At 37.5% G+C, this 17304-nt stretch overlaps 2 protein-coding genes and 1 pseudogene across 3 annotated transcripts; all 3 read right to left on the bottom strand.

Annotated features, from left to right (window-relative positions):
• Positions 1 to 10: 10 nt before the first annotated feature.
• Positions 11 to 4507, bottom strand: LOC147502596 (26S proteasome non-ATPase regulatory subunit 12 homolog A-like). Its single transcript, XM_086607371.1, is given in 12 exon segments — positions 11 to 435; positions 1885 to 1932; positions 1934 to 1963; positions 2061 to 2214; positions 2338 to 2450; positions 2523 to 2622; positions 3219 to 3415; positions 3507 to 3563; positions 3692 to 3796; positions 3887 to 3994; positions 4073 to 4267; positions 4350 to 4507. Coding segments are annotated over 12 exon segments (1332 nt in total). The 5' UTR covers positions 4353 to 4507; the 3' UTR covers positions 11 to 213.
• Positions 4508 to 5062: 555 nt separating this feature from the next.
• Positions 5063 to 8981, bottom strand: LOC147502595 (protein S-acyltransferase 8-like). Its single transcript, XM_086607367.1, has 5 exons — positions 8649 to 8981; positions 7147 to 7332; positions 6252 to 6554; positions 5869 to 6102; positions 5063 to 5726 (listed from the first exon to the last, which is right to left on the bottom strand). The coding sequence occupies exons 1-5, from the start codon at positions 8685 to 8687 to the stop codon at positions 5340 to 5342; spliced, it is 1149 nt and encodes a 382-aa protein (XP_086463493.1). The 5' UTR covers positions 8688 to 8981; the 3' UTR covers positions 5063 to 5339.
• Positions 8982 to 9159: 178 nt separating this feature from the next.
• LOC147502594 (AAA-ATPase At3g28510 pseudogene) lies at positions 9160 to 10943 on the bottom strand (annotated as a pseudogene). Its single transcript, XR_015221745.1, has one exon. The product of XR_015221745.1 is annotated as an AAA-ATPase At3g28510 pseudogene (transcript).
• Between the last annotated feature and the right edge of the window lie 6361 nt (positions 10944 to 17304).

Below are 17304 nucleotides of genomic sequence, written 5' to 3'. Positions count from 1 at the left end.
AGACTGCTGATTTTGTGATGACATGCTTAAGACTATTATATTAAAACACCAGACCCCGATTCTCAAACTCGTTGTTCATCCAAAAAAAGAGAATAAATTTTCAAACTCGTACAGGATCGTCAGGCAAGATAGAAGAGCCAACAATCACATATAATGTATCAACAGGTATATGATTTCAAATTTACTATTTGAAACATAACAGACATCTAAACTTTACTGAACTTTTAGGGCAGCTTTGTGAATCATGGTTTCTTTGTGAATTTGGTGGCAACTCTTCTCGACAAGATCAAGCAGCCTCTCCAAATTCATCGCCCATGAGTTGAGAACTTCGTTGCTGTCCTTTGCTGTCTGGAAGCAGACAGTACCCATAGGCCTGTCAACCTTTGCTACCAAAGACTTCGAGACAACCATGTCAGAGAGGTGCTTTTCAGTTTCCTGAAAGTTAACAAGGCGGGAATATACATCAAATTTTGGCGAAGACATACTGTGAGAGCAGCAATCAATCTTATTCATTCATAATAAATATTTCTCACAGAACTCATATAAACATCAAATTTTGGTGTAGACAGACTGAGAGGCTGAGAGCATCAATCAATCCCAGTCATAAACGTCATAGCCCACAGAACTCAAATAATCAACTTTGTCAATATACCAACTTTTATAGACGATCTTATATATATCCAGGATAGCACAATAATAAGTTATGCTGCGTAGGCACATATTTAGGTGAAAATAAACATGCACTTAATATAAATAAATAACCAAGGAAGCCAAGTTAAAAAGGGAAGCTGGATAACAGGACATGAAACCTCAAACTAAGCTAAGTTAAGAAGGGAAGCTGGATTACATGACATCTCAAACTACTGAAGCACTTTTCTTATCATTAGTCATCGCACAATTTATCTTACATAAAATAATACTTAAAATAAAATCTTCACTCGCCCTAAGATTTTAAGTAATCACTAAAGACCAGTGATAGGATTGACTCTCCAATACAAACAGAATTTGCTACAAACTGCAGAAGAAACAGACCACTCTGCTAACTTCCTAGCAATATGACTTGGCATGTCTCAAAACACACACACCACAAAGTTGGATGCACAAAATATCAATGCAGGAACCACTAGTAACTCATGTACAATTTACAATGAGGACGCATAACTTCAATTAATTATGTAGCCAAAACATTTGAATATATCCCCTTTTCTCTTGTTTTTCATTTTATTAGACAATTTTCACTTTATATGCAGTTAAAAGTGTAGGGACTAGCTAAAGAGTCAAACCTAGGCGACAGTAGGTACTAGGGGCCAGTTAAGATCTTAGAAATGCTTCTTACTGCATCGATCAGTTGCAAAATTGGCATAATCATGGCATTTTAGGACAATAATCGATAAAACCGTAAGGAGGGTGCCAAATAGTGCAGTCAACACCTTTACTTCCATAGATAAAGTTATTAAATGTAATCTTATTTTCAAGTGTAACAAAAATATCCCACCAAAATCACCTTACCTGTTGTCATATATTCTCCAATTTCCAAAATATTGAGTATTGAGCAGTATTTTAAACATAGCACATTGTTTCAATATTTCTTTTAACGATGTTCGTTTCGTCATACTAGAATCAACGTGTAGTAGTAAACGTTTCCAAGTGTTCGATGTTTAAGTATGGCTGTAGATAACCAAGACAACCATATAAACATCCTGCCTAAATGCAAATGTTCCCGAGTCCCTCCTCATCAACCCCATGAAAAGAAAAACTCTCTGTTCTACCCTTCTACATATCTATTCAAAATTTACCAAAAGTACAATAGAAAAAAGGAGAGCAGATCAATAACGAGGCTACAAACAAGAATATCAAGTTTCAACTACAGGAGGAAAAGGTAACCTCGATAGTAAGGCACAAGAGTTTTGCAAGTCTCTGCAGAGTAAGCCTCTGCGTAATACTTCGACACGACCAGAATGTTCTGAATAAGAAAAGAGCCATGCATGTGAGTCACGCTGGAACTTTAGAAGAACAAAGATTAATAAAGGAAACCCAGATTTGCGCACAGAAATCATTACATGTTCAATAATTCTCTGCCTTAGATCTTCAGCGGCTTTGTCACCCAAGGAGCCTCCAAGCATGTTCTTCTCATTTTCAAATTCATTTCGGCATGTCTCCCAAAGAGCTGTCCACTGGATCACCTCCATTGTCACTAGCTGTTTCAATAACTCCCTGAGATTGGATCCGAGAACACCACCAGGCATCAGAAGAAACATGAATAACGTATCTTAGAAACTTAGTGAAGTGAAGAAATTTTCTACATGCAAGTGTGTATCCAAACAACCAAGCACATACCCGAAATTGGGGATTTCAGAAAGATTCTTATCTTCCAAAGTAGAATTAAGAAGGCTTGATTGCATGGGATCATGTGGCGCTAACACTAGATACCAACAAATCTTCCTAAGAACCTACAAACCAGAGGATCATCAGAAAAGCCCATGAGTACTTTGATGACATAGTTAATTATTGAGATTCCATACCGGTACCCATTTGGTTGGATCTTCCTTCACAGATGAAATATCATATATCGCCTTGTAGCAACGACATATTTCAAGGTAATCGTTGTTGTGCGAGTAGTACCTGCAATATGTATGAATTAGGAGAAAATAATATTAAGAGAGATACGTATCGATATGAAGAATTTCAAAAAATAAAAATAAAAAAATAATTTAGATATAGCATTTTTTTCAAAATACATACTCTTAGATGTACCTCAAACTGCATATCAAATTACATGAACAGGAACACCTACTGACATGCACCCATAAATTGTAATTTAATAGATACAAATTTCCACTTCGGATACAAACAACTTGTGGATTAATAAATGTATAGTACACAACCATTGACACTATCTTTTAACTTCATCTACAAAGGGCAACCATGTACGAGTTTTTGCTATATTCTCCAGATAAAGCACCTACTAAATTTCTTTATTTGAACATTTAACCGTACGAGTATAAGCTATTGTAAACCCCAACATATTAGTAAATAAAAATTCTCATTCATATGCCAGGCAAATTGGTAATATTCATTAAATTATTTCCTCCTAAAACAAATTATTAATGATTAACTAGACAAAAACTGCAGGTATGATTCAGATCAGAAGCTCTTTCAAACACAATGTATTTGTCAGGGTATGAGTGAGGTCCTGGGAAAAACAGAGATTTGTGTACCTTATCATAAGTTCATAGTATATGCGCTTCAATTCTAGCAACGAAGGTATATCAGCAGGGGCCTCTTCAACTACGTTATCGCCTTCCTTGGGTTTTTTCTTTTCCTTTGAGGTATCAGCGTCAAAAACTCTTGGGCTGATCTTCCTTGAGAGAATTTGAGCACGCACATAATCTTGGCGGTCTAAACAAAGACGAACCTGGTTTTGAGTTTCAGCAAGTCAGTTAGTGCATACAGAGGATAACACTTAATCTGTTGAAATTATACTTGTCCTAATCAAATTATCATACTTGTTCAAGGATAAACGCTATTTTTTCTGTCTTTGCCATTGCTCCAAATGTTTCGACCTGTAACACAAATGCAAGAAAGTCATTACTATATTATACAACAACTAAGCAACATACGAAAATGCTGATTTTCACTAACACCCAATAGAAAAGCACTGTAAGGTCCTATTGCTCGTGAAATCACTTACAGCAATTTCCTGCATCAAGTCAGCAGCCTCAGCAATAAGGCCCTGAGATTCCTTGATCTTCGCCAGTTTTTTTATCAATCGTGCACGCTCCAGTTCAACATAAATCTACACGAGGAGAAACAAAAAATGCCCAACACAACTCATTAGTAACCTTACAAGAGAAAATAGCTTTGCAATTTATTAATTCACGCTTACCTTCCCAGCAGATACACTGTTTAGCGTTTTGATTAATTCTACACGAGCTTCAATATCAGGCGTGTCATCTATATATTGCATAGCTTGCTGGACCATAGCAGTAACAGCCTGTTTAACACCAAATAACAACATGGAACTAGATTTGAGATTTATATTATATTAAATCAATCGAAAAAAAAAATGTACCTGTTTAAGCTGGCCTCTTCGTTTGGACAATATGAGGATCTGTTCATTAAGAGTTTTCCAAGCACGTGCTCCGTAACAGAGCTGAATGATATCAATGACAGCTTTCTTAGTAGCAGAAACATTCTCAGCAAGTCTACTTTGTTTCTCTACATTCAATAAAGATTCAATTTGTGCATCCAAATTATCCCCTCCTTCCTGCACAGACAAAGAAACAATAGTAAAAAATGAGAAAGCCGAAATCTTGAAATAAATCGAGATCTATAACGAACGAACTTACCATTGAATCCAAAGTTTGAAAAGTAGATTTGAGAGAGAAGAATAAAACCCTAGCTGCTGATGACAAGAAAAAGGAACACTAATAAAGAGTTACGTGGGCTTTTCTTGTGGACCACGAAGGTAAGCCCAATTAATGTTTTCCAACTGACTACGACCCTCCTCATCGTGGCATCGTCTGCCTTTGCTTAAAAGGCTCCAACTTTCCAACCCAACACATTGGCCTAAAAGGAACTATTCTCTGGGCATTTTTTTTTTTTTTTTCCCCGATAATCTTCTCTTGGCATTATTTATTGTGGGATAAACATTTTAAGACGGGAGATTTACAAACTTGTAAAATAAAGGGGAGAGTCATGTGCATCAGATATACGAGGGTTGTGTTTGGTTCACTGAAATCTGATTCTAAAATAAAACAGATTTTTTGATTTTCCAAAAATTTGAATTTTGTGTGTTTGGTTGGAAATGGAAAAATTTGTTGTAGTTAAATGTAGTTTGAGAGTATTGGATCAAGACTTGTTTAAATAGACTTTGTTTTTTTTTTTTTTTTTTTTTTTTTTTTTGAACACATTTAAAGAATTGTTTTCTGATTTTTCATTTTCCATTGTGAACCAAACATTCAAAAGTTTTCAATTTCCTTGAAAACACTTTTTTTTTTCTCAATTTTCCTTGAACCAAACACAACCAAGGTGTCGAGGAAAAAGTACAACCAAGTAAAAAAAAAGAATACAACATTAATACCATTGATAATCACAAACCGAAACTGTTGAACATCAACCAGGTAAAAGTAAAGTGTTCTCCTATACTTTTACTAAAAAATTACACACTTCCACAACTTTGTCAAAATAAATTCACATTTTATATCTCTGTATAATTCTATACCCAAATAAAGGGTAATACAAAGGAATTTAATAAACTCACACACACAAATGTAGTTTTTCAAACAATGCTTTTCCAGTCATAATTCTCAATCGCTCCTACAAACTATTAAATTGTATCAGCGAGCCCGAACTTGCTGATGTGAACCCAAAGAAAAATTAGGATCTGAGATATCATTGTGGGTTTCACTGCTGCCTCTACTGCGTACATCCATTGCCTCACTCACTTTATCAAAGTTATGGCGCTGAGAAATCTTTAATATATCTCCACCAATTTCTAGATCATCTTCTACCTTGGCACGTTTCTCTCCACCTGTGTCGTCTACTTCTGGTTCGTGGTTAAGGACCATGGGAGGCCTTTGTAAAGTCTCTGGCGCAAATGCGCGGAAGTTGTTTCTTGAAGGCTTTATCTTCGTGCAGAATACTTCCATAAGATTGTTCAAGCATCCCAGATTATAGATGTTAGCCCTGCTGTTGACTCTGTAACGGAAATTCTCATATGTGGTCTAAAAAAATTACATGATCAGTAATTTTTAAAAAAGCTGAAACTAAAGAAGAACGAAATATGTTGAGTTATTGACAAAAACAGTTATATTTTCAAATAAGAACAAAGTTGGAAAGAAACTTAATCAAGAGAAAGATGCTGACCTGGTTTGTGCTCATTAGGTATAAATGGAAGCCAGTCAGACCACCAACGAACCAAAGACAGATAAAACAATAGGCCATCACTACTACTGAAGCAGGAGATTTTTTCATTGCTCTCCAAACAGTGCCTTGCTCATCATCCATTATGATCTTTATGTATAACGCTGACATTGCAAATACGTAGATGCAGAGAATAGTTGAAGAAGAAATAAACAGAAAGAAGTAACGGTAATTGCGCTGCAATAATAAGAATAGTCAGCAATAGAGTTCTACATTCATAATGCAATTCCAGATATGGTATAAGAAGCAGAAGAGGAACTTTCAGGAGCAGAAAGCACAAGTAAAAAGAGTAAAGAGAAGTTCTAACGGCATGACAAATAACATACCAGTCCAATGCACTGACCCACCCAAGGACAATGGTGGTCAAATCGTTCCACACAGTTATTACAGATGGAGCAATGAGAGCATCGAGGAGGACGGTACACCATGCATGTATCACAATACTTGACCCTCACAGCTGTTCCATTAACTACGACTTCTTTAGTTCGAGAAAATGGTACGCTTGGCGTCTGTCGTCCACCACCCTCAGCTGATGCTGAGGACTCATTGTAAAACTCTTCAGGTGGATGTGAAGCACGTGGAATGATACCTGGATCCCTGGCTGATGCAACAAGAAGTAGCGCCAGTACCTACCAAGACCAACTAAATTATTAATTAAAGTTAACGAGTACCGAATAATCAAAATTCTACTATTAACGAGAACTAATGCACTGGCTGATCCACAAAGGGCAAGTACTCAGTCCATATTATAGGCTGATTTGGTTATATAAATATACTAAGAACAGATCTCTAGGTATAAGTTATATGTAGATAGCTTATTTTTAGCCAGTTGACTCGACACAAAACGAAAATTTTGGAAAACTAGTTAAGTTTTTCGGGTTTTAATTTAAGTTTACAGTGATATAAAGTAAACACTATTAAGAATGCAAATTTAACATATAACATTTAAATGATTCACTGGTGTCTATAGTTAGGTAGGAATTGGCAGAAAGTGAGAATCTATGATATATTGATTATATGACTGCTAGTATTTTTATAGATGTAAAATGAATGTTTATTATGCATATGCAATTCAAGTCTCGGAATCAAAGCCCACATGAAAGGACAATCATGTTTGGTCAGTGATCAATAAGTATTCACCCACACTATAATAAACACACAGCAAAGACCGGCTCATGAGTATTTGGAAGCATATGGCAAGCATTAATTAAGTGGACTCACCCAGATGGTCAAGGCAACTGCAAGCACCGAAATAGCATTTCCTGCATAATATGCTTCGAACTCATGGCGAAGATGCCGCGCGACGAGAGCACAAAAGATAACAACAGGAACAAGGATAAGTAGTATACTAATGAGCAGTGACCTTGCATCTGGTCCAAATATCAGCCTCCCACCAAATAAGAATTTCTGCATAAGAAAGAATGTTCACAATCACAACACTAAATAAAATAATACAAATAATAATAACAATGAAAGAGAAAGTATGTTACAAGGTTGTACATAAGAAAATGATTACAGGAATAGTTCAAAAAAAGGTAATAACTTATTAGGCGATTATTGGTGATACTAAGCCGATTCACCCGGTATCAGGCTGCTGTGACATAAAGAGGCAGTTTCAAGGAGAACATTTTCTTCCATCACTGTATCCATTTATAAGTTGAAGATGACTAATAAGTTTCTTAGATGGGAGGAAGACAAATATGGTACTCTAGATTGCGATTTCAAGCCGATGAGAAGTTTTTCCAGAACAGCCAAATAACACTTTTCACTAGAATAAATGCAGAGATTTTAAGGCTAATACAGAATGGGAATGTTATCTCCAACTTTAGAGTAGGCCATTCATCAAAAAAATCTTAAAGATGTTGACTAAAAGTTTTTCTTAATTCACATCAAAGTCAAAACAGACTAGGACAATCAAGGAAGCTCAAGTTGAAATGTTCAAGTTGAAATACTCATAAGCTTGGCAAGATCTACTTGGCATACTCAAATGCATGTTTCCTATCATCTTTATAAATCTATCATTAGCAATAAGGGCACGATTGAAATCTGGCAACAGAATAAAGAAAACTTTCTTAATGTTGTGAATTCCGAGAGGATATCATTACCCGTGTCATAAAACTTTGCGTCTTTTTATATAACATCTCTTGTTCAAATTGATAGGAAAATAATCCTTATTAGATCTTTATCCTTGAATTTTAAGGATGACTCTAATAACTTTAAGAATCCATAATCCTATATTCTACAACATCCTAGTAAATGCTCATCTTAGGGAAGCCATTTGGTCCAGGGGAGTTGTCCCACCAAAACTCCCGAATGCATCTACAACTGACTCCCCGACAAAATCCTTCCCTAAACCTCTTTCCTTGGAAAAAATCAATATATCTACATTAGTATCCAACAATCTCATTTCAGCACCTATGCCACCATCTAGTTCAATTATGAATACTTCAAAATTGTTTCCCTCTTTCCCATTCTAAAGCTACTTCACTACATCATTTTACTCATAAATAAGGAACAAATCTAAAACAAAGACTACAAAATAATAGCTCAATAACAAGAAACTCAAGTGACTAAATCAATCAAGAATGTGAACCAGTATAAATTAACACAACCACCCCACTTCAAAGTAGCTAAATTAAGCTCAATTAAAACATGCCCAAGTAAGGAAATCAATAAAGTAGTAAAAAAACAAGAAGTTAAAAGTAAAAGAGTAATAAACTCACATTGTTTCCTTTCCATACTTGGTAAACACGTTTTTCCATTTGATAAACAACTACTCTTTACACTTGTGAATGTTCATCTTGTTCAGATCGAGTGTAAATAATGTTTTGGTTTAAAAAGTGGAAACTGTCTTTATGAAGATTCTATTTTGAAAGCAGAAAAGAAAAGGAGAGATGGGTTTTGCTTTTTGTTCTTTTTATGTTGAGAGAATTGATTGTGAAAGAAAACTGTTTGTATTATTGATTGTGAGAGTTTACAGAATGTTTTTCTTTTTCTATAAAACTTCCGGGGATATAGGCAAAGAATATTAACATTTATTATTATTAACGCACCCATGTTCTTTTCCTATGTTCTACTAATGTAATGTATATTTGCACCCGCAAGTAACAGTTTTTAATGGACTGGAATGGGTCATGAGTGCGCTGGATCGAGAGTTACTGAAGTAATTATCAGTGGTAAGTCATAACTTACGTACTTCCATAGTAAGTTTTACATAAGAAAACACACTACAAGTCTACAACAAGCTAAAGTACTCATAAATAAGTTAGACATAAAGCATACAAGTTCTTCACAGGAAGATGAACATAGACTGAAACAAACTGACCAACAAAAGAGAAGCTAGCCTACATCTTACCCTACCACATATCGCACTCCATTACCATAGACAATTATTCCCAAATAAGGCTCCTACCACTCCAATGGATACCCTGTCTGCTTGTCATGATACAGCACACTTCAATAGTTACCCTGCCACATTCCAAGGGACACACTACTGAACAGTAACAAGGACTACACCTCAAGTAAAAGTGTAAAACCATCTACATGCTCCAAGCAGAGCACATCCTCCTCATCACTCGCTCCGCTTCTTGATCTCCTGGACTACATTGCTCATTGCCATCTCAACATCATTCAAAGATCCCATAAAAATTTCAGCTACCTCAGCTGGAGTCACTTTAGCTATAGGCAACATTTTTTCAACGTCTTTCATAATGTCATGATCTTCAAGATGTAGATAATTGTTGGCAAGCATCTTGAAAGCATGGATATCAATGTAAGACAGGTTAATGTGCTTATCCATTCTTCCTGGTCGAAGTAATGCTTTATCGAGATGCTCCTTGTAGTTTGTGGTAAAGATGATCAACCTCTCACCACCACAAGAAGACCAAAGTCCATCGACAAAATTCAACACACCTGATAAGCTAACATTGCTCATTGAATTACCCTTTTGGCTTCCAATCGGCGTTTTCTTGCCACCATCAACCTTACTAGTCTTTTTATTTCGATCCGAAAGGTCAAGTGAGCAATCAACATCTTCAATAACAATCACTGACTTGCTTGAAGTAGAAAGCAGAAGTTTCTTAAGTTGCGAATTATTCTCCACCGACGTAAGTTCCAAGTCATAGATATCGAAATGAAGGAAATTCGCAATGGCAGCAATAAGGCTAGTTTTCCCCGTGCCGGGTGGACCATAAAGAAGATACCCCCTTTTCCAAGTCCTACCAACTCCAACATAAAACTCTTTCTGTTTCGCAAACTCCAGCAAGTCCCTTTTGATTTCCTCCTTGAGAACTGGAGTAATTGCCAGAGTATCAAAAGTGGAGGGATGAGTAAATGGGACAGAAGACCAAGCTGTTCGGTCAGAATTTCCCATGTTGTTAGTAAAGAGTTTCCTCTCTTGGTTGTTGAACTTGATGATCGCAGACTGTTTAATGACATAGGGGAGATACAAAGAGTGCACTTTCTCCTTGTATTTAGAGTGGAAAGAAAGAACAAAGTATTGAGAATTTTCGGATCGAACAAAACCACGGTTACTTGCCTTCTTTTTAGCAATGTGATAAGACCAATTAACTTTGAACCCGTCGAAGATTTCGTCAAAGTCTTGGTCGATATTCATGGAGAAAATAAGTTTCTTAGAGTTATGAGGCTTGAAAAGCTTGAGAGAATGAGCAGCAGATAAGCACTTGGAGCTAAGATAAGTAAGAACAGAATCATAGACTTCGTTTTTGTAGTACTCGTCGAGGTATTCTTCAATGGTAATTGTTTCGTTACTGGCTTGGAAACCCAAAAGAAGTTTGGAAAAGAACCTCTTGAATGCTAGAATTACTTCATCAGGAATGAGAGTTCGAATGAACATAAATGTCGCAAACAAGGAACCGAGTGACTTCCAATCTAACAACATGCTCATCATCTCCTCTTGTTAACTTCGATCCTCTTACTGCAACACTAGAATGTAAGCAAGGTTTTGTGGACTTGCAAATACAAATTGGTGTGGGGAACTGAGACTGAGCTGTGATGGGAGTATGAGATATATCATGTTTTCTTTAAGGTGACAAAGTACAGTGTGTTTTCATTGGTGGAACTGTAAAACACTTAAATTCATCATGTGTATTGTGTGTGACTGAGTGTTTTTGTTACATTTTTTTTTTGCCAGAGAATACTTTATAGTACAAAAGTGCCGGGCGTACAAGCACGCTATCTATAACATTGCCATGCCAGATTGCCAGTTCTTGTTGGAGTTATCCCTCACATGAGGAGAGAAAACAGAGCTGGAGAGAAACGGACGAATTGACATCGCGCACATGTCGAGGCGCCAGCGCTTTCGAAGAAGCGCACCAGCGCTCGAGTTCTGATGCGTGAAGCTCGCGGACCCGAAGACTCAAAGTAAAGAGCGACGACCATTCGGCTTCAAAAGCCAGCGCGACCACCAAAGCCAGCCAGCGCCCCGCTCCCTGAGTCTATTGTTATTGTGGGCTTCATTTCACGATGCCGCGAAATTTGGTTTTTGGAAATAAAAACCAAAAATCAAGGTTTTGGAAAACCTAAGCTAGAAGACTAAGAACCAGACAAAAACAAAGAGAGAGAAACCCAATCTTGAAAGCTATCAAGATTGAGAGATAACCTTTACAGAGATACAACCCTGTAAAGAGATAAGAGTGATCTAGTAAGGTGAGAGACTCTAAGGAGAGATTGTAATCTTCCTTCCCACTTTATAAAGAACTGGCTCTTGTGGAAGTAGGCATCATTGGCCGAACCACGGTAAATCTTTGTTTTGTGGTTTGCTTTTACTGCTTTACATTATTATCTGTTGTTAATAGTTGTTTAGCGAGTTGGACATGTTAGTATAGGTTGTAGTTGATATTGAGATTTTGTCCAGAGTTGAATTGTGTTCATACAAGTTATCTGTGTAGTGGGGGAACCGATTGGTATTGGTATAATCCCCAACAAGTGGTATCAGAGCCTTGGTTAGAATAACCTAGGGGTGTTATCCGAATCTTGGTCGAGGAAGGTGTTTGACCATGAAATTCACGAGAGAAGATTTGATGTTAAATAACTTGTAGAGATGGACCATTCCGCGAACACTTTCATTTGATGAGTCCGAATAGGAAGAACTACACCATCCGGAAAGCCAAGATGGAAGACTTGCTATCTTTCGAGGACTTGGCACTTCCCATTGAGAATGAGAGAGTAAAACCGAGAAAAGATTGATGAGGTTTGAGTGGAAAAGCTTGCTTGAAAAGCGATTGGATACATTCGGCGATGGATTGGATTGACGATGTCTTTCACCATGTGTCCTAAGAGACTCTGACGCCTTCACCGTGGAAGAAACTCAAGACCTTTTATGAGAAACAAGCGTCGGTGGAAACAAAGTGCTAGTCGTTAAGAAGTTTGCGCAGGCTTTAAGTACCAAGGCGATTCTTTAATGTCCGAGCATCTTAATGAAGTGAAGTGAGAATATCATCAATCGGATTATGCATTTGATGAAGATCAATTTGGGAGACGAAGTTGAGGCTTTGTTTCTATTAGGCTCTCTGGCCCGAAAGTTGGGAGACATTAGCGGTTTCTACATGGAGCGACGGGATGGAATTGTTACCATGGAGATGGCTACCATGTCTTTGTTGAATGAAGAAAAGACTAGAATTAAAGGATGGTTTTCTAGTTGCCTTTTACGTTTTGGCGAGAGATGTTGATTATGGATACTTGAGGGTATTTGGGTCCCACCGGGCATTTGTGCATATTCGAAGGATGAGAGAGAGCTTGATGACAAAGCCAAGGAAAGATGCATTTTTTCGGGTTATGGAGATGAAAAGTTTGGTTACAAACTCTATGATCCGATTAACAAGAAGGTAATCCGATTTGTGATCAACTTTGATTGTTTTTAGAAAGAAGTCGAGATGTTGTGTTCTTAGAAGACCAAACCATAGCGGACTTTGAGGAAGGTGAAAAACTTCTGAGGCTTTCACCAATGATCTTGTTGATTGAGAACCGAAAGTTCCTATTGTGGAACGTCGCGAAAGGCATTGAGAATCACGAGAACCATGAGTTTGAAGCTTCGTGATGAGAATCCTATTACTCATGATGGGATAGAACCTATTGGTATAGAAGATGCAGATGAGATGCATGAACCACCACCGAGCAAGAAGAAATGCATCCTCTAAGGCACCCGGCCAGATGGGGCAAGGAGGTTTGAAGCCGACAGGGGAGACTAAGCTTCAACCCGGTATCCACCACATCGTCGCGTGCTTTACTATCGGATGGTGGAGAACCTATGTACTATCAAGAGGCACTTGAAGGTACATACAAGGAAAAGTGGTTGAAGGCCATGCATGACGAGATGGATTCTTTGCATAAGAATCACACTTATGAGTTAGTTGAGAAACCCACAGGGAGAAAAGTTCTCAAGAATAAGTGGATATACAAAGTCAAGCATGAGGAGAAAAATCCTCACCCAAGGCACAAAGCTTCGCCTTGTTGTGAAGGGGATTGATCAAAGGAAAGAAATTGACTTTGATGAGATTTTCTCTCTGTAGTGAAGATGACTTCTATCCGGGTGGTATTGGGTATGGTCGCAAGTATGAACCTAGAGGTTGAAAGCTAGATGTTAAGATAACTTTTCTTCATGGAGACCTTGAAGAAGATGTCTACATGGACCCGGCCCGAGGGGTTTGAGGTCAAAAGCAAAGGAGCACCTAGTATGCAAAGCCGATAAAGAGCTTGTATGGGTTGAAGCAAGCACCGAGACGATTGGTACATAAAGTTTGATTCCTTTATGGCGAAGCAAGGATACAAGAAGTCCGCTTCCGATCATTGTGTGTTTGTTCGAGAGATTTCGGATAGGGGATTTCATAGTGTTATTGTTGTATGTGGATGATATGTTGATAGTTGGCCCAAACATCAACAAGATATCAAAGCCCAAAGAAAAAAAGACTTGAGTAAGTCCTTTGAGATGAAGGATTTGGGTCAAGCAAAGCGGATACTTGGGATCACGGATCACTCATGACGAAAAGAGTGGGAAGTTGTGGCTTTCTCAAGAAAGCTACATTGAAAGGTGTTGAAGAGATTCAACATGGATCAAAAGCGAAGCCAATCGGTTGTCCGCTTGGTGGCCAGTTCGCATGACCAAAGAGATGTCTCCTAAGGGTGAGCATGAGCGAGTCGGATGGAAAAGATTCCTTATGCATCCGCGATGGGCGGTTTGATGTATGCCATGGTGTGTACAAGACCGGATATTGCTTTTCGCCGTTGGGGTTGTAAGCGATTTACAAAATCCGGGTAAAGAGCATTGGGAAGGTGTTAAGTGGATATTGAGATATCTCAAAGGCACTTCCAAATCGTGTTTGTGTTTTGGTGGAAGTAAGCCCTTACTTGAAGGCTACATTGATCACAGACATGGCGGTGATGTTGACTTCGATGAAGTCCACCTCCGGGTATCCGTTACTTTTGCGGGGGGAGTTTTGGCAATCAAAGTTGCAAAAGTGTGTTGCCCTCTCCACTACTGAAGCCGAGTATATTGCAGCCAGAAGTGTTGCAAAAAGAGTTGCTATGGATGAAAAGGTTTTTCGACGAACTAGGGCTAAAGCGTAAACAGTTTGTAGTTCTATGTGACGGTCGAGGCGCCATCCACTTGAGCAAAGAATCCGAAGTTTTCATTCTAGATCCAAGCACATACACGTCGCGGTATCATTGGATTAGAGAAGTACTTTCGAGGACAAGCATTTAATTTGTGTCGAGAAGATCCATACCGACAAGAACGGGTCGGATATGATGACCAAAGTCTTACCGAAGGTAAGTTTGATGTTTGTTGTGCTATTGCGGAATGGCGACACACTCCTCCCCGTGATTTGGAAATTGCATGGAGGAAGCCCCCCTCACTGTTCGGGAGGGGGAGATTGTTGGAGTTATCCCTCACATGAGGAGAGAAAATAGAGCTGGAGAGAAACGAGGCGGCTCGCATCGCGACATGTCGAGGCCACCAGCTCGAAGAATGCGTGAAGCCGACCAGCGACCCGAGTTACAAGATCGGAAGGCGACCAGCGCCAGCTTCGAGCGCGCCAGCGATTGTTCGTGGGCCTGTGTCTATTGTTCGCTTACAAGATAACTTCGCGAAAATTTGGTTTTTGGAAATAAAAACCAAAAATCAAGGTTTTGGAAAACCTAAGCTAGAAGACTAAGAACCAGACAAAAACAAAGAGAGAGAAACCCAATCTTGAAAGCTATCAAGATTGAGAGATAACCTTTATAGAGATACAACCCTGTAAAGAGATAAGAGTGATCTAGTAAGGTGAGAGACTGTAAGGAGAGATTGTAATCTTCATTCCCACTTTATAAAGAACTGGCTCTTGTGGAAGTAGGCATCATTGGCCGAACTACGGTAAATCTTTGTTTTGTGGTTTGCTTTTACTGCTTTACATTATTATCTGTTGTTAATAGTTGTTTAGCGAGTTGGGCATGTTAGTATAGGTTGTAGTTGATATTGAGATTTTGTCCGGAGTTGAATTGTGTTCATACAAGTTATCTGTGTAGTGGGGGAACCGATTGGTATTGGTATAATCCCCAACAGTTCTGTCTCTGACTCTCCGGCTATGTAGCTCTATGCCTCTGTGATACAGATTACATAAAGTAAAATTTCCAACTCAAAATCAAAATATAATTTCTAACTCATTAGTTATGAAAGAATGCATGACCTGGCTTAATTCACTATTATGTATATTCTTACATTCTGTAAAGTTCGACAGTTTATGTGTCGCCATCATCGTCATGCCATTCAATTTTAGCTTGTAATGTCGGGATATAAGAATATATGTCGAAATTTCAGGGGGAATAAATTCCTAAACTATATTCCTCGTAACCTCATTTTACACTGACATCAGTCAAAGTAATAAAGTTTTGGTTTCGGTGCAACTAGAGCCCCTTTAATGGTGACACCAATTGAACACAGTGATTAAATTTTTGAAAATTTGGTAAAAACCATATTTAGTAGAGGATTAAATAAAAAAAACACCAAACCAAACATTGAATGGTTTGTTGTTTGTTTTGGTGTTGTATCAAACTTTCATGAGAGTAGGGTATCAATGGTTCGGTTCAGTGACGGAGTCAGGATTATAAGCCAGGGGTTGCAAGATTATGTGCACACCCCACTAATTTAAAAAAAAAAAATTATGTATTTATTTCAATTCACACAACTAGAGTTGTTTTAACTACTAAGAATTTAATATGGACGGAAAAGTTAACTACTTAATCACTTAAACCATTAGTTGATATTGCTATATGTCTATATATATCTATATAATCTAGTCCGCAAGTCTACAACAATTCAACAAATTGTTAACTTCCTATAATGTTATAAGTCTATATAATCCTACTATCATGTGGAGAAAACTATAAAAGATTAACATTAAAAATAAAAAAATTATATTATTTTTTTTTAAGTGGAAAATTTATTAATAATGATAACGAGTTTTACAAATAATTAGGACAAACGTGAAACAAATTGCGCGACAAGACCTTTATGATTATTTATTTTATTTTATTTTATTTTTTTTTGTTTATTTTTTATTTTAGTTAAGGTCTGTCGGACTTGTTTAAGAAGAAAGTGAAAGAAACGAGATAGAGCTTACGGGTTTGTTACGGGTGATTAGAATTATAAAACGGACCAATTGGGCTTTGTGCTTTTGAATATTTGTTTTAGTTTCATTAACCCATCAAACATTCAAAGACACATTTGTTCCTCTTAGTTGTTTTTTACTCAAAATAAAAGATAAATGATAATTTTGTAAGGGCAAAAAGAGAAGTAAAAAAAAAGTTGGTTTATTGAAATATTTTTTATTAGTCTTTTTTCATACTATTTTTTTTGTTAATTATATTCTCATTATAGTTGTGAAAATTTTGGAGGTGCGGTAGTTGAAGTTTGCTAAAATAATTGGTAGTGCGAGTCCTTATAGCTTGAAAAATTTTTCTAGACAATTAGTTATGTTGTAGTAGAGTTTTTCTAATCTCAGGGGGTGCGACCACCCCCACAATGCCCACATGCACCCTTATATCCATCGATGTTTGGGAGGGCCATGAGTTTGGGGCTCTAATGATGAACGCTACATACTTGCGTTGCTGAATATTGTTATATAAAACACACACATAACATACATATAGTTGCATTGTTTTGATAACTACCCAATATAAAGTTACATCTTTGTGATAATCTCACTCGCAAAATAATCCAAAATGCTTGATTTATGTTGTAGGCATTTTTCAGAGCATGGTCAGCAACTTCTGAGAGCAGTTCCACGACAACGCTCTTAATCCCTCGTGGCAACTTCTTACCAAGCGAAATAAATTTCGTCGGCCTATGCAAAAATCCAACTGCTATTGAGGTACATAGGAGAG

The sequence above is a fragment of the Coptis chinensis genome, chromosome 4 (genome assembly GCF_015680905.1).
Source record: "Coptis chinensis isolate HL-2020 chromosome 4, ASM1568090v1, whole genome shotgun sequence".
In the NCBI taxonomy this organism is placed as follows: domain Eukaryota; kingdom Viridiplantae; phylum Streptophyta; class Magnoliopsida; order Ranunculales; family Ranunculaceae; genus Coptis; species Coptis chinensis.
This window is presented reverse-complemented; position numbering and strand designations above follow the sequence as displayed.